At 45.1% G+C, this 22,025-nt stretch overlaps 1 protein-coding gene and 1 non-coding gene across 3 annotated transcripts; both read left to right on the top strand.

The window, feature by feature from the left end:
- The first annotated feature begins 14,503 nt into the window (after positions 1-14,503).
- On the top strand, positions 14,504-19,291 carry SF3B5 (splicing factor 3b subunit 5). Of its 2 annotated transcripts, none has more exons than XM_056550056.1 (3): positions 14,504-14,612; positions 16,366-16,405; positions 17,981-19,291. In XM_056550056.1, exon 3 carries the CDS (start codon positions 18,001-18,003, stop codon positions 18,259-18,261), a length of 261 nt encoding a protein of 86 aa, XP_056406031.1. In that variant the 5' UTR covers positions 14,504-14,612; positions 16,366-16,405; positions 17,981-18,000; the 3' UTR covers positions 18,262-19,291. The 2 variants fall into 2 exon arrangements, with proteins under 2 accessions (XP_056406031.1, XP_056406032.1); XM_056550057.1 differs by lacking the exon at positions 14,504-14,612 and adding an exon at positions 14,661-14,731.
- LOC130297834 (small Cajal body-specific RNA 16) lies at positions 14,643-14,782 on the top strand. Its single transcript, XR_008849701.1, has one exon. It is a non-coding gene; the product is annotated as a small Cajal body-specific RNA 16 (non-coding RNA).
- Positions 19,292-22,025: the final 2,734 nt, after the last annotated feature.

The raw sequence follows: 22,025 nt of genomic DNA, 5'->3' as shown, positions 1-22,025 counted from the left end.
GAGAAATCAATTAGACTCTGCTGCAGTGGAATTCCAAGCAGAAAATTTCTGCTGAATTCCCCTTGAAAATTTTGCCGTGTGAACATAGCCTTTAAATTGCAAGCATTTAGTTGAGGAGCAAGCCTGCTATTTTCAGATTGCGGATTGGGGGTGAAAAAATAGTACTTGCACCGTCTTTTTCTCCGGCTATTCTCTCAGAAAAAAACAGCGTCTGGCGGACCCCATTGACTATAATGGGGTCCATCGGGACCCGTTATTGCCCGTTATGAACCGTCAAAATGATGGCTGTCAAACTGCAAAAAAAAAGTTTGACAGCCGTATTTGACGAGGCATAGCGGTAGTGTGAAAGGGGCCTAAGATGTAACAAAAAGTGTGACCATGCACAACAGATCCTTTCTTGAAGCTATTGTTACAATTAGGAATGTCTCAATACCTTTTTTATTCTCATGAGACAGCAGAGGACACTCTTTGTGAAGGTCTATTCAAACATAAGGCCTTCACCGCCACTTATAATTAATATGCCCCATAGTTAGCTAGGGAATCCCCCCCCCCTTTAGGTAGAAGCCTGCAGTAGGTAGCTAATACCTCACTATTAGGTAGAAGCCCCCAGTAAATAGGTATGGAATTCCCCTGCCCTATTTGGTAGAAGCCCCCAGAAGATGGATAAGGAACCCCTCTAATAAGTAGAAACCCCCAATAGGTAGGTGCAGGGCTGCCATCAGAAATTTCTGGGCCCCTTACACAGCTCAAGGCCTATATAGTTGTAGGCCCCTCTGTGCCCCTATATATAGTTGTAGGTCCCTATGCGCCCCCATATATAGTTGTAGACCCCCTGTATCCCCCCATATATATTGTAGGTCCCCATATGCCCCCATATATAGTTGTAGGCCCCCTGTGCCCTCCATATATAGTTGTAGGTCCCTATGTGCCCCCATATATAGCTTTAGGCCCCCCTGTGCCCTGATATATAGTTGTAGGCTCCCTGTGCCCCCATATATAGTTGTACGTCCGTATGTGCCCCCATATATAGCTTTAGGCCCCTCTGTACCCCCATATATAGTTGTAGGTCCCTATGTGCCCCCATATATAGCTTTAGGCCCATCTCTGCCCCCATATATAGTTGTAGGCTCCTCTCCCCCCCCCCTATATAGTTGCAGGCCCCTCTGTGTCCCTGTATATAGTTGTAGGCCCCTCTGTGCCCTTATATATAGTTGTAGGCCCCCTGTGCCCCCATATATAGTTGTAGGTCCCTATGTGCCCACATATGCAGTTGTAGGCCCATTGTCCCCAATATAAAGTTGCAGGTCCCTATGTGCCCCCATATATAGCTTTAGGCCCGTCTGTGCCCCCATATATAGTTGTAGGCTTCTCTTCCCCCCTATATAGTTGCAGGCCCCTCTGTGTCCCTGTATATAGTTGTAGGCCCCCTGTGCCTCCATATATAGTTGTAGGTCCCCTGTGCCCCCATATATAGTTGTAAGCCCCTCTGTGTCCCCACAGATATACTGCCTCCAGCTATATATACAGTATGTCTGTGTACTGCCATGCTTCGGTGCTCCGACCACTGCTCCTCCAGTAGGTCCCTGGACCAGAAGAACAGTGGTCTGAACACTGAAGGTGGCATGTTGGATAATTACCTTCCTGGCCAGCTCGCTGCTATGCTTCGGGAAGTTCGAAGGTTTGCAGGATTGAGGGGGGTTTTAGGACGGAGAAACCCCTCTCAGTGAAGTAAGTGAGAAAAGGAAAATCACATGTACAATCCCCTCTCACATGAATAATCCCCCCTCACATGTATATAATCCCCTCCTCAAATGTATATAATCCCCTCCTCACATGTATAATCCCTCCTCACATGTATATAATCCCCCCTCACATGTATATAATCCCCTTCTCACATGTATATAATCCCCTCCTCACATGTATATAATCCCCCCTCACATGTATATAATCCCTCCTCACATGTATATAATCCCCCCTCACATGTATAATCCCCCCTCACATGTATATAATCCCCCCTCACATGTATAATCCCCCCTCACATATATAATCCCCCCTCACATGTATATAATCCCCCCTCACATGTATATAATCCCCCCTCACATGTATATAATCCCCTCTCACATGTATATAATCCCCCCTCACATGTATATAATCCCCCCTCACATGTATATAATCCCCCCTCACATGTATATAATCCCCCCTCACATGTATATAATCCCCCCTCACATGTATATGATCCCCCCTCACATGTATATAATCCCATCCTCACATGTATATAATCCCCACTCACATGTATGACTGGGCTGTCAATCTGCAGGGGTTTACATTGTTTCGCAAGGATAGAATGAACAGAAAAGGTGGTGGAGTCTGTCTGTATGTAAGAAGTGGTATGAAAGTCAGTGTGAACGATTCCATAGTGTGTGATGATTCTGAGGATGTGGAATCACTGTGGGTAGAATTACAAAAGGAGGGAAATACTGAAAAAATAATATTTGGTGTAATCTACAGACCCCCTAATATCACTGAGGAGATAGAAGGTCGGCTGCATAAACAACTAGAGAGGGCCGCCCGGGGAAGTACAGTGGTAATAATGGGAGATTTTAACTATCCAGATATAGATTGGGGTCGGGGGGCTGGCTAAAACATCAAAGGGGCGACAATTCCTAAATTTATTGCAGGATAATTTTATGGGCCAGTTTGTGGAGGACCCAACAAGAAGTGATGCCTTGTTGGATCTGATCATTTCCAACAACGCAGAGCTGGTTGGTAATGTAACTGTGTGGGAAAACCTTGGTAATAGCGACCACAATATACCGTATATACTCGAGTATAAGCCGACCCGAGTATAAGCCGAGGCCCCTAATTTCAACCCAAAATCCCAGGAAAAGTTATTGACTCGAGTATAAGCCTAGGGTGGGAAATACATCATCCCCCCCTGTCATCATCCAGACCCCCGTCATTAACATCCTCATCATCATCACCGCCTGTCATCATCCAGACCCTCATCATCATCACCTGTCATCATCCCCTTGTCATCATCCCCTTGTCATCATCCCACACCCCCCCCTTCATCATCCCCCTGTCATCATCCCCACCCCCCTTCATCATCCCCTTGTAATCATCCCACACACCCCCCTTCATCATCCCCTTGTCATCATCCCCACCCCCCTTCATCATCCCCTTGTAATCATCCCACACACCCCCCTTCATCATCCCCACCCCCCTTCATCATCCCCTTGCAATCATCCCACACACCCCCCTTCATCATCCCCTTGTCATGATCCCCACCCCCCTTCATCATCCCACACCCCCCCCCCCCTTCATCATCCTCTTGTCATCATCCGCCCTCAGTGGTCTTCAACCTGCGGACCTCCAGAGGTTTCAAAACTACAACTCCCAGCAAGCCCGGGCAGCCATCGGCTGTCCGGGCTTGCTGGGAGTTGTAGTTTTGAAACCTCCAGAGGTCCGCAGGTTGAAGACCACTGCGGCCTTCGACATCATCCAGCCCCCTCTCACCCCCTTTAGTTCTGTACAGTACTCGCCTCCGCTCGGCGCAGGTCCGGTGCTACAGGACTGTCCGGTGAGGAGGTCGTCCGGTGGGATAGTGGTTCCGGGCTGCTATCTTCACCGGGGGCGCCTCTTCTCCGCGCTTCGGGCCCAGAATAGAGGCGTTGCCTTGACGATGACGCAGAAGTACGTTGGTAATGAACGTACCTCTGCGTCGTCGTCAAGGTAACGTGACTATTCTGGGGCCGGGCCCGAAGCGCTTAGAAGAGGCCTCCCCGGTGAAGATAGCAGCCCGGAACCACTATCCCACCGGACGACCTCCTCTCCGGACAGTCCTGCAGCACCGGACCAGCGCAGAGCGGAGGCGAGTACTGTACAGAACTAAAGGGGGTGAGAGGGGGCTGGATGATGTCGAAGGCCGCAGTGGTCTTCAACCTGCGGACCTCCGGAGGTTTCAAAACTACAACTCCCAGCAAGCCCGGACAGCCGATGGCTGCCCGGGCTTGCTGGGAGTTGTAGTTTTGAAACCTCTGGAGGTCCGCAGGTTGAAGACCACTGCGGGTGGAGAGTTCACTCGAGTATAAGCCGAGGGGGGTTTTCAGCACGAAAAATCGTACTGAAAAACTCGGCTTATACTCGAGTATATACGGTAGTTACTTTTGACTTAAAATGTAGAAAACAAAGACAGACGGGGAAGGCAAAAACATATAACTTTAAAAAGGCAAACTTCCCTGGACTGAGGGCTGCACTACAGGACATAGACTGGGGGAGGTGTTCTCAAATACTCATACAGAAGGTAAATGGGACATCTTTAACCCCTTCCCGCAGAATGTCATATATAAACGCCGGGTTGTGCAGTGCGTTCGCGCATCCCGGCGTTTATAAATGACATTCAGTTAACCCGGCGATGCGCAGCATCGCACGGGTTAACTGGCAGAAGTCCCGCTGTTTCCAGCAGGGGACAACTTCTGCTTCACCCCCAGGACCATCAATTGATGGTCCTGGTCAGCGATCACTGTGATTGGTCCCTGTGGACCAATCACAGTGATCTGGGGTGAAAGTTCAGATCCCCCGCACTGCCCGCCCCTGGAAGTCGGGCAGAACGGGGGACGATGGCTGCGGGGGCTCGCGGGGACCTGCGGCACACGGGGGGGAACAGGAGGGGACCGGCGGACTTACCTGATCCAGCGGCGGGACCGAGGAGCAGCGCGGGACCGGCCACGTGGACGAGCAGCGACGGGACCGGCAGGTAAGTATATGGTCCTCAGAAGCAGCAGAGAAGATCTTCACTGCTGCTTCTAGGAGTCTGAAAACTACAACTCCCAGCATGCCTAGACAGCCTTTGGCTGTCTGGGCATGCTGGGAGTTGTAGTTTTGCAACATCTGGAGGGCCTCAGTTTGGAGACCATTGTATAATGGTCTCCAATCTGTGCTCTTCCAGCTGTTGCAAAACTACAACTCCCAGCATGCACTGACTGTCCAGGCATGCTGGGAGTTTTAGTTCAGCAACATCTGGCCCTTCAGATGTTGCCGAACTACAACTCCCAGCATGCCCTTCAGCTGTCTGGGCATGCTGGGAGTTGTAGTTTTGCAACAGCTGGAGACACACTGGTTGGGAAACATTGTTTCTAACTCAGTGTTTCCTAACCTGTGTGCCTCCAGCTGTTGCAAAACTATAACTCCCAGCATGCACTAAAGACCATGCATGCTGGGAGTTGTAGTTTTGCAACATCTGGAGGGCCCCAGTTTGGAGACCATTGTATAATGGTCTCCAATCTGTGCTCTTCCAGCTGTTGCAAAACTACAACTCCCAGTATGCACTGACTGTCCAGGCATGCTGGGAGTTTTAGTTCAGCAACATCTGGCCCTTCAGATGTTGCCGTACTACAACTCCCAGCATGCCCTTCAGCTGTCTGGGCATGCTGGGAGTTGTAGTTGTGCAACAACTGGAGACACACTGGTTGGGAAACATTGTCTGTTTCTAACTCAGTGTTTCCTAACCTGTGTGCCTCCAGCTGTTGCAAAACTATGACTCCCAGCATGCACTAACAGACCATGCATGCTGGGAGTTGTGGTTTTGCAACAGCTGATGCAAGCCCCCCCCGCCCCGCCACCCCCGTGAATGTACAGGGTACATTCACATGGGCGAGGCTTTTACAGTGGGTTTCTCGCATCTTGAGATGCAGCAAATTTTGCGCTGGGAAACTCGCTGTAATCCCCCGCCCATGTGACTGTACCCTAAAAACACTACACTACACTAACACAAAATAAAATAAAAAGTTAAAAACACTACATATACACATACCCCTACACAGCCCCCCTCCCCCAATAAGAACGTCCGGTACGCCACTGTTTCCAAAGCAGAGCCTCCAGCTGTTGAAAAACAACAACTCCCAGTATTGTCGGACAGCCGTTGACTGTCCAGGCATGCTGGGAGTTTTGCAACAGCTGGAGGCACCCTGTTTGGGAATCACTGGCGTAGAATACCCCTATGTCCACCCCTATGCAAATCCCTAATTTAGGCCTCAAATGCACATGGCGCTCTCACTTTGGAGCCCTGTCGTATTTCAGGGCAACAGTTTAGGGCGACATATGGGGTATCGCCGTACTCGGGAGAAATTGCGTTACAAGGTGTGGGGGGCTTTTTCTTCTTTAACCCTTCATGAAAAGGAAATGTTGGGGTCTACACCAGAATGTTAGTGTAAACATTTTTTATTTTTTACACTAACATGCTGATGTTGCCCTATACTTTAAATTTTCACAAGAGGTAAAAGGGAAAAAAGCCCCCCAAAATTTGTAACGCAATTTCTCCCGACTACAGAGATACCCCATATGTGAGCGCAAAGTGCTCTGGGGGCGCACAACACGGCCCAGAAGGGAGAGTGCACCATGTACATTTGAGGTGATTTGCACAGGGGTGGCTGATTGTTACAGCGGTTTTGACAAACGCAAAAAAAACAAAACCCCACATGTGACCCCATTTCGGAAACGACACCTCTCACGGAATGTAATGAGGGGTGCAGTGAGAATTTACACCCCACAGGTGTCTGACGGATCTTTGGAACAGTGGTCCATAAAATGAAAACTTGTACAGCCCACTGTTCCAAAGATCTGTCAGACACCAGTGGGGGGTAAATGCTCGCTGTACCCCTTGTTACGTTCCTCAAGGGGTCTAGTTTCCAAAATGGTATGCCATGTGTTTTTTTTTTTGCTGTTCTGGCACCTTAGGGGCTTCCTAAATGCGACATGCTCCCCGAGCAAAATTTGCTCTCAAAAAGCCAAATATGACTCCTTCTCTTCTGAGCATTGTAGTTCGCCCATAGTGCACTTCAGGTCAACTTATGGGGTACCTACATACTCAGAAGAGATGGGGTTACAAATTTTGGGGAGTATTTTCTGCTATTAACCCTTGCAAAAAGGTGAAATTAGGGGGGAAACACACATTTTAGTGGAAATTATTTTTTTTTTTTTTACATATGCAAAAGTCATGAAACACCTGTGGGGTAATAAGGCTCACTTTATTCCTTATTACATTCCTCAAGGGGTCTAGTTTCCAAAATGGTATGCCATGTGGGTATTTTTTGCTGTTCTGGCACCATAGGGGCTTCCTAAATGCGACATGCCCCCCGAGCAAAATTTGCTCTCAAAAAGCCAAATATGACTCCTTCTCTTCTGAGCATTGTAGTTCACCCATAGTGCACTTCAGGTCAACTTATGGGGTACCTCCATTCTCAGAAGAGAAGGGGTTACAAATATTGGGGGGTATTTCCTGCTATTAACCCTTGGAAAAATGTGAAATTTGGGGGGAAACACACATTTTAGTGAAAAAAAAATATTTTTTTTTACATATGCAAAAGTCGTGAAACACCTGTGGGGTATTAAGGCTCACTTTATTCCTTGTTACGTACCTCAAGGGGTCTAGTTTCCAAAATGGTATGCCATGTGAGGGTTTTTTGCTGTTCTGGCACCATAAGGGCTTCCTAAATGCAACATGCCCCCAAAAACCATTTCAGAAAAACGTACTCTCCAAAATCCCCTTGTCGCTCTTTCCCTTCTGAGCCCTCTACTGCGCCCGCCCAACACTTTACATACACATATGAGGTATGTGCTTACTCAAGAGAAATTGGGCTACAAAGATAAGTATACATTTTCTCCTTTTACCCCTTGTAAAAATTTAAAAATTGGGTCTACAAGAACATGCGAGTGTAAAAAATGAAGATTGTGAATTTTCTCCTTCACTTTGCTTCTATTCCTGTGAAACACCTAAAGGGTTAAAATGATGACTGAATGTCATTTTGAATACTTTGGGGGGTGCAGTTTTTATAATGGGGTCTTTTGTGGGGTATTTCTAATAAGAAGACCCTTCAAATCCACTTCAAACCTGAACTGGTCCCTGAAAAATAGTGAGTTTGAAAATTTTGTGAAAAATTGGAAAATTGCTGCTGAACTTTGAAGCCCTCTGGTGTCTTCCAAAAGTAAAAACTCATCACTTTTATGATGCAAACATAAAGTAGACATATTGTATATGTGAATAAAATTTTTTTTTTATTTGTAATATACATTTTCCTTACAAGCAGAGAGCTTCAAAGTTAGAAAAATGCAAAATTTTCAAATTTTTCATCAAATTTTAGGATTTTTCACCAAGAAAGGATGCAAGTTACCACAAAAATTTACCACCATGTTAAAGTAGAATATGTCACGAAAAAACAATCTCGGAATCAGAATGATAACTAAAAGCATTCCAGAGTTATTAATGTTTAAAGTGACAGTGGTCAGATGTGCAAAAAACGCTCTGGTCCTTAAGGCCAAAATGGGCTTGGTCCTGAAGGGGTTAAATCAACTCTAAATAACTATACAGCTAAATATATACCAAAGGGGAACAAATATAAACGATTAAAACTAAATCCTACATGGCTGACAAATGATGTTAAAAGGGCAATAAACAACAGAAAAATAGCCTTCAAAAAATACAAATCTGATGGGTCAGCTATAACATTTAAACAGTACAAAGAGCTTAATAAAATCTGTAAAAATGTAATAAAAACAGCAAAAATTCAAAATGAGAGACAGGTGGCCAAAGAAAGCAAAACTAATCCTAAATATTTTTAGATATATAAATGCAAAAAAAAACAAGGACAGAGCATGTAGGACCCCTTAATAATGATAATGGGGAGGTTGTCACGGGCGATCAAGAGAAAGCGGAGCTACTGAATGGGTTCTTTAGTTCTGTATACACTATGGAAGAAGGAGCTGACATTGGCCAGGTCAGTGCTGGTAACACATCATGTAATGTACTGAACTGGCTTAATGTAGAAATGGTACAAGGTAAGTTAAGTAATATAAATGTAAGCAAATCTCCAGGGCCAGATGGATTGCACCCAAGAGTTCTTAGAGAGGTAAGTTCAGTAATATCTGTACCCTTGTTCATGATATTTAGAGATTCACTGGTGTCTGGTATTGTGCCAAGGGACTGGCGCAAGGCAAATGTGGTGCCAATCTTCAAGAAGGTCTCTAGGTCTTCCCCAGGAAACTATAGACTGGTAAATTTAACGTGCATTGTGGGTAAATTGTTTGAAGGACTTATACGGGATTACATACAGGAATACATAGGGGATAATTGTATTATAAGTGATAGCCAGCATGGGTTTACTAAGGATAGAAGTTGTCAAACCAATCTAATTTGCTTTTATGAAGAGGTGAGTAGAAGCCTTGACAGAGGAATGGCTGTGGATATAGTGTTCCTGGATTTTGCTAAAGCGTTTGATACTGTCCCTCATAGACGTCTGACAGGTAAGTTAAGGTCTTTGGGTTTGGAAATTTTAGTTTGTAACTGGATTGAACACTGGCTCATGGATCGTACCCAGAGAGTGGTGGTCAATGATTCGTACTCTGATTGGTCCCCGGTAATTAGTGGTGTACCCCAAGGTTCAGTACTCGGCCCGCTGTTGTTTAATTTATTTATCAATGATATAGAGGATGGCATTAACAGCTCTGTTTCTATCTTTGCAGATGACACCAAGCTTTGTAGCACGGTACAGTCTATAGAGGATGTGTATAGGTTACAAGATGTCTTGGATAGACTAAGTGTCTGGGCATCCACTTGGCAAATGAGGTTCAATGTGGATAAATGTAAAGTTATGCATCTGGGTACTAATAACCTGCATGCATCGTATGTCTTAGGGGGGATTAAACTGGCAGAGTAACTGGTAGAGAAGGATCTGGGTGTACTTGTAGATCACAGACTACAGAATAGCATGCAATGTCAGGCTGCTGCTTCCAAAGCCGGCAGGATATTGTCATGTATAAAAAGAGGCATGGACTCGAGGGACAGGAACATAATACTCCCCCTTTATAAAGCATTGGTACGGCCTCACCTGGAATATGCTGTTCAGTTTTGGTCGCCTGTTCATAAAAGGGACACTGCGGAGTTGGAAAGGGTGCAGAGACGCGCAACTAAACTAATATGGGGCATGGAACATCTTAGCTATGAGGAGCGATTAAAGGAGTTACAATTGTTTAGTCTTGAGAAGAGACGTTTAAGGGGGGATATGATAAACGTATATAAGTATATTAATGGCCCATACAAAAAATATGGAGAAAAACTGTTCCAGGTTAAACCCCCCAAAGGACGAGGGGGCACTCCCTCCGTCTGGAGAAGAAAAAGTTTAGTCTCAAGGGGCGACACGCCTTCTTTACCATGAGAACTGTGAATTTATGGAACAGTCTACCTCAGGAACTGGTCACAGCAGGAACAATTAACAGCTTTAAAACAGGATTAGATACATTCCTGGAACAAAATAACATTAATGCTTATGAAGAAATATAAAATCCCATCCCTTCCCCAATATCGCGCCACACCCCACCCTTCAATTCCCTGGTTGAACTTGATGGACGTATGTCTTTTTTCAACTGTACTAACTATGTAACTATGTATATAATCCCCCCTCACATGTATATAATCCCCCCTCACATGTATATAATCCCCTCCTCACATGTATATAATCCCCTCCTCACAGGTATATAATCCCCCCTCACATGTATATAATCCCCTCCTCACATGTATATAATCCCCCCTCACATGTATATAATCCCCCCTCACATGTATATAATCCCTCCACACATGTATATAATCACCTCCTCACATGTATATAATCCCCCCTCACATGTATATAATCCCCCCTCACATGTATATAATCCCTCCTCACATGTATATAATCCCTCCTCACATGTATATAATCCCCCCTCACATGTATATAATCCCTCCTCACATGTATATAATCCCCCGTCATATGTATATAATCCCCCCTCACATGTATATGATCCCCCTCACATGTATATAATCCCCCCTCACTTCTATGATGACTGATGATGGGATAGGAGAGATAAATGCTGTCGGAAGAGGAGAAGATAATATAGAAAATCATACCAGTAAGAAGATAACAGTCAGGACCTGCCTGCAGGCTTTACACGCACCAACATAGGAAGCGGCACATCCCCCTCTGCTCCGCTCCTCTCTCTCAGTATGAAGTGACGTTGCACGTCTATTCTCCCAGGCAGCCTCTGCGCTGCTCTTATAGGGCCGGAGCGGTTCCCTGGATGAATGAATGACAGGACAATTGACGGTATGTGCAGCAGCGGCGCCCTACAGACTTCCAGAGAGTGACAGCATGTGTGTTCGGGCCCCCAGCTGCCAGAGGGTGACATTCACTCACTGACACGCACACAAAAAAAGGTCGAGGGCCGGCCGGACCTCCCTGAGGCTCCGGGCCCCTTACAGGTGTATGGGTTGTACCCCCCTGATGGCGGCCCTGAGTGCAGGAAAGGTAAGAGGGATTTTTATTTGTTTTAAGGTCTGCAGGTATCAGGATGGGTATGGGGGACATTCGCAGGCAGTGCTGGTGCAAGGATTTTTGCCACCCTAGGCAAAAGCTAATTTGGCCGCCCTCTTGACTGCCCATTGGCCCGCCCTTTGACATGCCCCATGCTGGCTGAGCGAGTGGTTTGGATGCTGGTTGTAACTTTCTTGCGGCAGACAAAGCCTCCTCCCCCCCCCCCCCCCCCCCACCAAGAGGGCAGCATATTTTGCCTGAGCTGACCCTGTTTGCAGGAGTACAAGTACTTGTGCAAATGTCTGGTATCAGCACTGGTATCATACCAGTATTGGGACACCCCTAGTTGATACAGGTATTCAAAGTTACGTTTGTGCAGTTCATGTGTGTTTATGTGTGAGTTTATATATCCCTGCTTGAGCGCCAGCTTAGGCACTGTTTAGAAGCTGTTACAGGCAGAATACACGTGACAAGCCTAATATACTTCATAAGAAAATTATATTTATTTTTTTATAGAAATCATGGCTTAAAAAACTGGCCACAAGGGGTCCCCATACCTGCTGGGACACCATTGAGTCCAGAGGCAGTGTCGTGATGATGCGTGGACACTCTGGATACGGCTATGCTGTGCTCGCTCCCAGCCTGTCACTGCCTGTAGGAAGGCACAGTCGCTGGGAGCGAGCAAAGGGTAAGTAAAGACCAGCGGGAGTTTTCCCCACACCAGAGATCCACATCAGCTGTTTCCTTCATCACTGATGCTAGGAGTACACAGAGAAAACAGCTGATGTCGGCTGATGCGGAGCGCCACGTCTATATTTATATGCAGTCATGTCAGTAAATGTTGGCACCCCTGAAAGTTTTCAAGAAAATTAAGTATTTCTCACAGAAAAGAATTGCAGTAACACATGTTTTGCTTTACACATGTTTATTCCCTTTGTGTGTATTGGAATTAAACCAAAAAAGGGAGGAAACAAAGAAAATTGGACATAATGTCACACCAAACTCCAAAAATGGTCTGGACAAAATTATTGGCCCCCTTTCAAAATTGTGGATAAATAAGATTGTTTCAAGCATGTGATTCTCCTTTAAACACACCTGGGGCAAGTAACAGGTTTGGACAATATAAAAATCACACCTCAAAGCAGATAAAAAGGAGAGAAGTTCACCTAGTCTTTGCATTGTGTGTCTGTGTGTGCCACACTAAGCATGGACAACAGAAAGAGGGGGAAGAGAACTGTCTGAGGACTTGAGAACCAAAATTGTGGAAAATATCAACAATCTCAAGGTTACAAGTCCGTCTCCAGAGATCTAGATTTGTCCACAGTGCGCAACATTATCAAGAAGTTTGCAACCCATGGCACTGTAGCTAATCTCCCTGGGCATGGACAGAAGAGAAAAATTGAGGAAAGGTGTCAATGCAGGATAGTCCGGATGGTGGATAAGCAGCCCCAAACAAATTCCAAAGATATTCAAGCTGTCCTGCAGGCTCATGGAGCATCAGTGTCAGCGCGGGCTATCCGTCAACATTTAAATTAAAAGAAACGCTATGGCAGGAGACCCAGGAGGATCCCACTGCTGACACAGAGACATAAAAAGCAAGACTACATTTTACCAAAATGAACTTGAGTAAGCCAAAATCCTTCTGGGAAAATGTCTTGTGGACAGATGAGACCAAGATAGAGCTTTTTGGTAAAGCACATCATTCTACTGTTTACCGAAAATGGAATGAGGCCTACAAAGAGAAGAACACAGTACCTACAGTGAAATGTGGTGGAGGTTCAATGATGTTTTGGGGTTGTTTTGCTGCCTCTGGCACTGGGTGCCTTGAATGTGTGCAAAGCATAATGAAATCTGAGGATTATCAATGGATTTTGGGTCGCACTATACAGCCCAGTATCAGAAAGCTGGGTTTGATTCCGAGATCTTGGGTCTTCCCACAGGACAAGGACCCCAAACATATGTCAAAAAGCCCCCAGAAATGGATGGCAACAAAGCGCTGGAGAGTTCTGAGAGCCTAAGAGAGTTCTGAGAGAGACCTGGAGCAGTTTGCAAAGGAAGAGTGATTCCGGCTGAGAGGTGTAAGAAGCTTATCGATGGTTATAGGAAGTGACTGATTTCAGTTATTTTTTCCAAAGGGTGTGCTACCAAATATTAAGTTAAAGGTGCCAATAATTTTGTCCAGACCATTTTTGGAGTTTGGTGTGACATTATGTCCAATTAGCTTTTTTTCCTCCCTTTTTGGTTTAGTTCCAATACACACAAAGGGAATAAATGTGTATAGCAAAACATGTGTTACTGCAATCCTTTTCTGTGAGAAATACTTCATTTTCTTGAAAACTTTCAGGGGTGCCAACATTTACGCCATGACTGTATATGAGCCCCCGCTGCTGCCGCCGCTCACTTATCCGGCCATCACTGCCGCTTGTTTGCTCGACGCCGCTTACATGTATATCCGCCGCTACGTACACGTCCGCCCGGAGTAGTTAGTACGCCTCTCACTTTACTGCAGCTCACTTCTCTGCCCGCCTGCCACTCACATCTCCCCTAGGGTTAGCAATACTACAACTCCCAGCATGCCCTGACAGTGAGGACATGCTGAGAGTTATAGTTTTGCTAATGCTATGGGGAGATGTCAGCATCTGTCTGCTCACATCTCCCCTAGCATTAGCAAAACTACAACTCACAGCATGTCCTCACTGTCAGTGCATGCTGGGAGTTGTAGTATTGCTCACCCTAGGGGAGATGTGAGCAGACAGCATAATGAAGGAGGGGGCTGAAGTCTGCACAGTGAGTTTTACAACAGCTGTCGGTACACTGCTTGGGAAACACTGGCCTAACGCAGTCCTCATTCTGAGGCTGTTGCAAACTACAACTCCCAACATGCCTGAAAGGCAAAGGTTGTATGTGCTCCTTTTTATTTGTCATGTCCACGGCCTATGCCTTCTCTAGTGTTTCCCAACCAGAGCGCCTCCAGCTGTTGCTAAACTACAACTCCCAGCAAAACTACTGTAGTTTAGCAACAGCTGGAGGCGCTTTGGCCTACACATACAGCTTGAAGCCCGCCCTCTTCTCAACCACGTGACTCAGCTCCCGCGCCATGTAAGAACAAGCGGCACAACTGACGTCAACTGGTGAATGTTCACGCATGCGCTACTAACAGCCGCTCGACGATTGGTTGCTGCGTGAGTCTACGTGATGACGTAGGAAAAGCCTCGCTCATAAGCGAGAGTCCGGCGCCGCCATTTTGCAGTTACACGTGTGTTTGCAGCGGATAAGGTAATGGTCAGTTGTGTGTGTGTCTGTTGTGTGGTCTGGGTTACGGCTCCTGGTTGTGGTACTTGGCGGCCCCGCTCGGACCTAGAGAAAACTCCCGGGGAGTCCCCGGGCAGTAACAGGTGTGGGCATCTCCTAGTGTCTTATGCTCATGTATGATACTGCGCACAGTCATGGTTTGCCCTCTTCCATTGTGGCGGGGCATTGATATAACGGGGGCTGTGGGGGTTTAGTATCGTTTTAATAAGCTGTGATCAATAGCGGACTCTTTATTAGGCTTGTAGCAGACTACAAATCCCATGATGCCTTGTAATAACCAGTTTGCAAGAGAGTAAGTCTTAGTCTTGTGCACACAGTCTGTTTTGTTCTTTTCCTCCTAAAAGCCATGTGAGGGTTTTAAATGTAAAGACAAATGGTGTGGGGAGTGTTATGCAGTGCACTTTACACTTAAGAGGATGTTATCTTGTGTTTACTAGGGTTAGTGATATCCTTGTGTACAGGAGTTTGTAGCTTTTTATAAAGGTTTTTTTAAGTCCCTATAGGGGCCCATCTTCTGCTGCTGAAGCTTCCTGGAGCAGCAGAGGACTGATCAGATGGCAGGGTCACAGGTAAGAGCCCTCCTGCCATCCACTGATCGGAACCCTGTGCTGCTGGGATCGTTAACTCCACATTTTAGGCTCTAACTTTGGTTGTGGTGTCTAAAAGTTTAATGCTGGGCATTGGCCTGGCATTATTTCTGGGCCCTACCTGCTAACACGCTTCACAAGCATCGGTAAAGGGACCAGGGTGTACTGGTAGTAACCAGCGCCCATCTTTTATTTTACCAAAGCAATGAGATGGAAGCTGAGCTATGATTGGTCTAAACTTAAAAATACACTTGTCTCCGGTCGGTAATACAGTGGTCATTCAACATACGATGGTAATCCGTTCCAAATGAACCATTGTTTGTTGAAACCATCATGTTGAGGGATCCGTGTAAAGTATAGGACAGTGGTCTTCAACCTGCGGACCTCCAGATGTTGCAAAGCTACAACACCCAGCAGCCAACGGCTGTCTGGGCATGCTTGGAGTTGTAGTTTTGCAACATCTGGAGGCCTGCAGGTTGAAGACCACTGGTATTGGAGGTTATACTTGTGCCCCTGCAGCTCCGGACCGGTGCCCTAAATGTCTCCCCCCCCCCCCCCCCCCCCCCCCCATCGCTGTCGCCATGTCTATGGGGTGTCCCCGACTCTCCGGCAAGGTCTCTGCTTCCCCGGCATCCGCGCTCTCAGTTGCCGCAATCACGCCGCTCCTATTGGATGACGGGACGGCGTGTGCAGCGTCGTGATGACGTTGATGGAGAGCGCCGACGATGCAGGGGACCCTGAAGAGGACGTGCCGGAGCCCCGAGGACAGGTAGGGGAGCACACGGGGCACCGTAAACGGCTATCCAGCAGCAGCTGCAGCAGTCTGCGCTGCCGGATAGCCATTTATGCCATGGCCTGACATACAAAAGCATCGTATGTTGATGCTGCCTTCAACATGCGATGGCCTCTGAGAGGCCATCGTATGTTGAAATGATTGTAGGTCGGGGGGGGGGTCACTGTACTGGACCATTGTGCATAGTCCTCAGTTATCTGTGGACAACAGGCACCATGGTAAAACTTACTGTTCTTCCTATGTGGTATTCTTTGCCTGTTTCCTAGCTCTGAATGCTACTTGTTGTCGTGAATGTACAGTAGGTTCCATTAAGTTAATCTTATTTTTCCTCTTTCAGGTGAATACACTACACTAGTTTTAGTACGTGTTTGGCCAAGGTAAGTCCTCTGATATGGCTACTTCCTTTGTTTAGTCTTGGTTTGGTTGTGGTACCATGCATCCCATGATTTAAGGGGACTCTAATCTTTTGGAAACTTCCTTCAGTTTGGGATGCAAAATAAAACGGTTGACATGGCGCAGGGAACCCTTGACCAGTCTTGGGAGATCTCTGTATTGTTGACCAACATGCTGCCTTTATATTAATGTGGAGCGTGGATGGTTGCTGTACTTGTATTGAGTGAAAACAATGTAAACTATCTTTTTATATAGTCCCAGTGAATAGAATAAGCTGCTATAGCACTGAGCCATATAGTAGGGCGGTCACTTGTGTATACATGATTACAGCATTGATATACGGCCCCCCTCTGTGCAGGTCACAACATGCAAACATAAAATGTGCAGATGCATATCCCTCAAACTGTTGGATTAAACCACAAGGCAAACCATGTTATGTAGTAACGTTCTCTTCAGTTTGTGGATGAACTTGGCCTTTAACCCCTTCCTGACCCATGACATGCATGTCATGGTTTAGGTGAATGTAATATGATGCGTGACCACATGTCGGGTCTGCATCATTCCCAGCAGATGCTCTATCAGATGTGAACTTCAAAGGTTGTTCTTTCATTTGACTAGTTAAATGCTGTGATCAATGGCAATCACTGCAGTTAAACATTAAATAACAGTCATCCCTAGTGGTGCCACTACCCTATGATTGCATAACAGGATTCTGATAGGTTGTAATGGAAGCCCGGGACCTTATCCATGCTGCTTGGGCTTCCATGGATCGGTTATCAGAAGGCTGCCTTGGCAGACCATGGCAATCATTTGCCAATTACATGGAAAAATGCAATAGTATTTGCGATCTCTGTAAGCAATCTACTGATGGGCCCCCAGGGGGTGGGGGGCAGAAAAATAGTATTTATAAATATAAAAAAAAAATCCCCATTTTTCAAATAAACACTGCAAAAAATAACATTTGGTATTGCCACATGCGTAATTCTCTAAACTATTAAATTGCATACCTGATTAATGGCGTAAACGCAAAAGACCAAAATATGGGTATTGGGGTATAGGTGAGGAGAAAGAGTGACCCAAAAAATCAAAGCTTACTGAATATGAGTGGGTTCACATTAGTTTTCTCCTTTCAGGGAGCTTAGTCAGTCTTGGTCAACCTGTGGCTGCAGGAATCCAGCAAACTAAAGGTGTCGTGTATGTTGTGCTTACCAAGGTAGTTGTGGTATTCATCCCCTTTTCTGTTTCACATTCATCCTGTTGGCTGCACTAAGGGGGACACTTATCAATGTATGAGGTAGTATAGATTTTGCCCATGTTTGCATGGTGTGTTTTATTTTTTTATTTTTTTGCACAGTTGCTCAAAATTTGCCAAAGTGATGTGCAAGACTTGAAATTTTTCACAATTATAGAAACCAGTGAGCTGCAGAGCTTTGTGCTCTGGCACATTTGTACGTGTTCTATTAGGTGGTGTAGGCTGTGCGCAAAAACCAGTTTGCCGCATATATCTTCATGTCCACTGAATAAATGTAGTTTGTTTATAGGCTGTATTCTTTTTGCAGGTCAAGTGTAGTATTTAATCATGACTGACCGATACACCATCCACAGCCAATTGGAGCATCTGCAGTCCAAGTACATAGGCACTGGCCACGCGGACACTACAAAGTGGGAATGGCTGGTGAACCAGCACCGGGACTCCTACTGCTCCTACATGGGCCACTTTGACCTCCTCAACTACTTTTCTGTGGCAGAGAATGAAAGTAAGGCTAGAGTGCGGTTTAACCTAATGGAGAAGATGCTGCAGCCATGTGGGCCACCTCTGGACAAGCCAGATGAGTCTTAGACAGGAGTCCAGGATGATGGAAGTTTCTGCGTTTTCAGAGTCCTGCTGTGTATCCAGAGTAATACAAGTTGCAGAGTTTATATTTTTTCTGATTGAAGAATAACTTTGCAAATGTTCAATGGTGGGATATATTTATAGAATGCACAGCCAGGTGCAGTCTGTTCAATGACTGAGTGGTGACTGACTCTAAAAGGTGCATCATAGCCTGTGAAGCATTGTGTAGGGTGTTTTCTTCCTTATCAGAACGGTCATAGAAAATGCTCTAAAAATATCATTGGGCAGTTAGGAAAAAGTTGATGCCAGAACAGAAATGACAGATTGTGGCTTGGTGTAAAGTGGAATTTCCTCTTAAAAAATTTAGTGCTGAATTTCCAGTGTGAACATTCTTGAAGAAAACCATGGTATATAGAGGGTTATGTGATAAATAGGCTGGCTTTTGTTTTTTCTAGCTGTTTTTTTTAAACTAATACACTGCCTTCTATTATGGGGGCTGCAAAAGTTGCAGGCATCATGTTATAGAGCAGGAGGAGTGGAGTAGCTTGATTAGTGTTGTAGGAAAGGTTCCAAAATGATTTCTCATTTAGTAAAGTTAATATCTGCTTACTCTAGTCTAAGTAGTCAAGTGGGCAATGATGAACAGGGATCTGAGTGCATATAGAGGGCTGTCAATCACTGATCGCCCTCATGACTACTTGTCCAGAATGAGCAGAGGTTTATATAAGCTATTTTGGAACATTTTCTCACAACTAGATCAGTCTGCTTAGCTCCTCCAGCTCTGTAACATGCTGCCTGAGTGGACTACCCCATCCCCCATAAGATAATCCATATAGGAAGTGAATTTTAAGGTTTGAATACAGGTGTGGGATTCACTTAACTTGTCAAATACCAAAATTCCCTGATGTTGAAAAGGCAGTAGTGCTATATAAGGTGTCTGTACATGCATAGCTTGTTTGCAATAATTGATCTATTAACCTCTATTTGGGGACCTTTTGGGAGTTAAGATGCTTTACAAATAAAATCTTTTTGACAATCTTGTGTCCTCTTGTATCTGGTTCCAGTTTTGAGACTGCATGCCCTTGTTTTGGCCTTGCTGTAAATAACATCAGAGTCCTGCTTAGAGTCCTGTGGGTTTACAGTGAGTTTTCTGCTGCAAGTTTGCACTCAAACTCCCAGTGAGAAGCTCATTGTGAATGTACCCTAGAAACACTACACCTACACAAAATAAAATGTAAAACACTACATATACCCCTACGGTGTTCCCAATAACGTCTTGTATGTTACAGTTTACAAAACAGATCCTCTGGCTGTTAAAAACAACTCCCAGTATTGCTGTACAGCCACTGCATTACAAATTTTGGGGGCTTTTTCTCCTTTTTACCCTTTATGAAAAGGTGAAGTTGGGGTCTACACCAGCATCTTAGTGTTAAAAAAAAAAAAAAAAAAAAATTGTGTAAAAATAACATGCAGGTGTTGCCTCATACTTCTATTTTTCACAAGTGGCAAAACGAAAAAGAACCCGCCCCAAAGAAATTTGTAACGCAATTTCTCCTGAGGGAGATGCCCATATGTGGGTGTTAAATGCGCTGAGGGCGCACTACGTAAATTGAGGTCTAAATTGGTGACTTGCACAGGGGTGGCTGACTTTACAGCGGTTCTGTCATAAATGCAAAACCCCAGATGTAACCCCATTTTGGAAACTACACCCCTCACGGAATGTAACAAGGGATATAGTGAGCCTTAATACCCCACAGGTGTCTGACAAATTTTTGTGAAAGTTGGATGTGAAAATTAAGACACTTTTTTTTTATCACTAAAATGCTGGTGTTACCCTACATTTTCACAAGGGAGAATAGGAAAGCCCTTTACAATTTTTAACCCATTTCTTCTGAGTAAAAACATAACCATATGTGGATGTAAAGTGCTCTAATGCACTACAATGCTCAGAGGAAGGCCACATGTATTTACAAAGCCCCCATGGTGCCAGAACCCCCCCCAACGTGACCCCATTTTGGAAACTACACCCTTCATGTAATAACTGGTGCAGTGAGAATTTACACACCACAGGTGTCTGACATTTTTTCATTTGCACAGCCCATTGTTCCAAAGATCTGTCAAACACCAGTGGGATGTAATTTGATCTAAAAAAAATCCTTGCACTAATTTTTATAAAGATCTATTCTTATATTTATACATCTTATCCTGTTATGAATTCGCCATAATGTCTTCTGATTACTGCAGGCAAGCTCAAAGTATATTCCTATGACACAGCATAAAACCAGAGAGCAAAGGGTTATTGAGTAAAGAGTACTGATTGGCTGACTGCCCAGGCTTGCTCTGTGAGGGAGACAGAAAGACACGCCCCCTCCAGTCTGCACAATGAAAAAGTAACTCACAGCAGATAAATGCTTATATCTCTGGATATATATATATAGGTCCGAGACACACAAATGATATGCACATGATCAGGATTGGGTCCTGAGTAACATCACTTTTCATTTTTTGCACTATGACAGGTACACTTTAAGGCTCACTGTACCCCTTCTTACGTTCCTTGAGAGGTGTAGTTTCCAAAATAGTATGGCTTTTTATTTTTTTTGCTTTTCTTGCACCATAGGGGCTTCCTAAATGGGACATGCCTCCAACAACTATTTCAGCAAAATTTGCTTTTCAAAAGCCAAATGTGATTCCTTCTCTTCTGAGCATTGTAGTACACCAGCAGAGCACTTGACGTCCACACATGGAATATTTCCAGTCTCAGAGATGGGGGGTTTACAAATATTTGGGGAAATTACTCCTATTCCCATCTGGCCAATCCCCACTCTGGGTGGAAAATATGAATGAGTGCGGTGAATTTCTATTCACATCACTGGCCGGAGTACAGAGCAGAGATGTCAGCGATGTATAGAGCCTCTCTGCAATAGATGGGACAATCGCATCGGGTGTCTATTTGCACAATCTGTTCCATGCTGGGAGTAGTAGTAGTAAAAAGTGAAACCCAAAATTTATTGAATTTTTTTTTTTTTGGCACCCAACAAATTTTGAAAAAGGTCAAAGGGGTCAAAAATGCAAGAAAAAAAAAACATACACAGGAAAATGCTGTGGTCCCCCCCCCCACAAAAAAATATGTAGAAACTTAGCCTAAGAGTAATTTGTTTTCTACATTCTACAAAATTTGTGTGTTGTCACCAGGGCTGTTGAGTTGGTAGATAAATGTTCCGACTCAGACTCCTATGTATTTATAAACACTTACAGTTGTATCCAAGAAGCTGTTCCACCAAGTTTTTCTAAGCTCTTCTAGCAGAGAGGTAGTTGGGCAGAAGCTGCTGCCTTCTCCTTTTTGTGTGCTGATCTGCTGCTGAAGATAGGGCAGTGGGAGGATCCAGGAAGGGGCATTTTTTTTATAAATAGAGATGAGCGAACTCACAGTAAATTCGATTCGTCATGAACTTCTCGGCTCGGCAGTTGATGACTTATCCTGCGTAAATTAGTTCAGCCTTCAGGTGCTCCGGTGGGCTGGAAAAGGTGGATACATTCCTAGGAAAGAGTCTCCTAGGACTCCTTTTCACCGGAGTACCCCTTTAACGTGTTTGTTTTGTGGTTACGTGAGGTGCTGCATGCATTGGTCTTTACTCTTACAGTAGAGAAGTCCTTAATTATAACTTTTTGTAGGAGCCGATTCCAGGTACCCAAAATGTCGTCCGACTCCACACCGCTGGTTGTCACTGCAGCTATTTCGCGTGTGTCACTTGAGCAGACAAAATGCA

This window comes from Hyla sarda, chromosome 13 (genome assembly GCF_029499605.1).
Source record: "Hyla sarda isolate aHylSar1 chromosome 13, aHylSar1.hap1, whole genome shotgun sequence".
In the NCBI taxonomy this organism is placed as follows: domain Eukaryota; kingdom Metazoa; phylum Chordata; class Amphibia; order Anura; family Hylidae; genus Hyla; species Hyla sarda.
Note: the sequence above shows the minus strand (reverse complement) of the source record. Positions and strands in the feature narration are given on the sequence as shown.

What these genes read in the sequence shown, in the direction of transcription:
- SF3B5 (XM_056550056.1), top strand. Translation starts at nt 18,001, where the DNA reads ATGACTGACCGATACACCATCCACAGCCAATTGGAGCATCTGCAGTCC.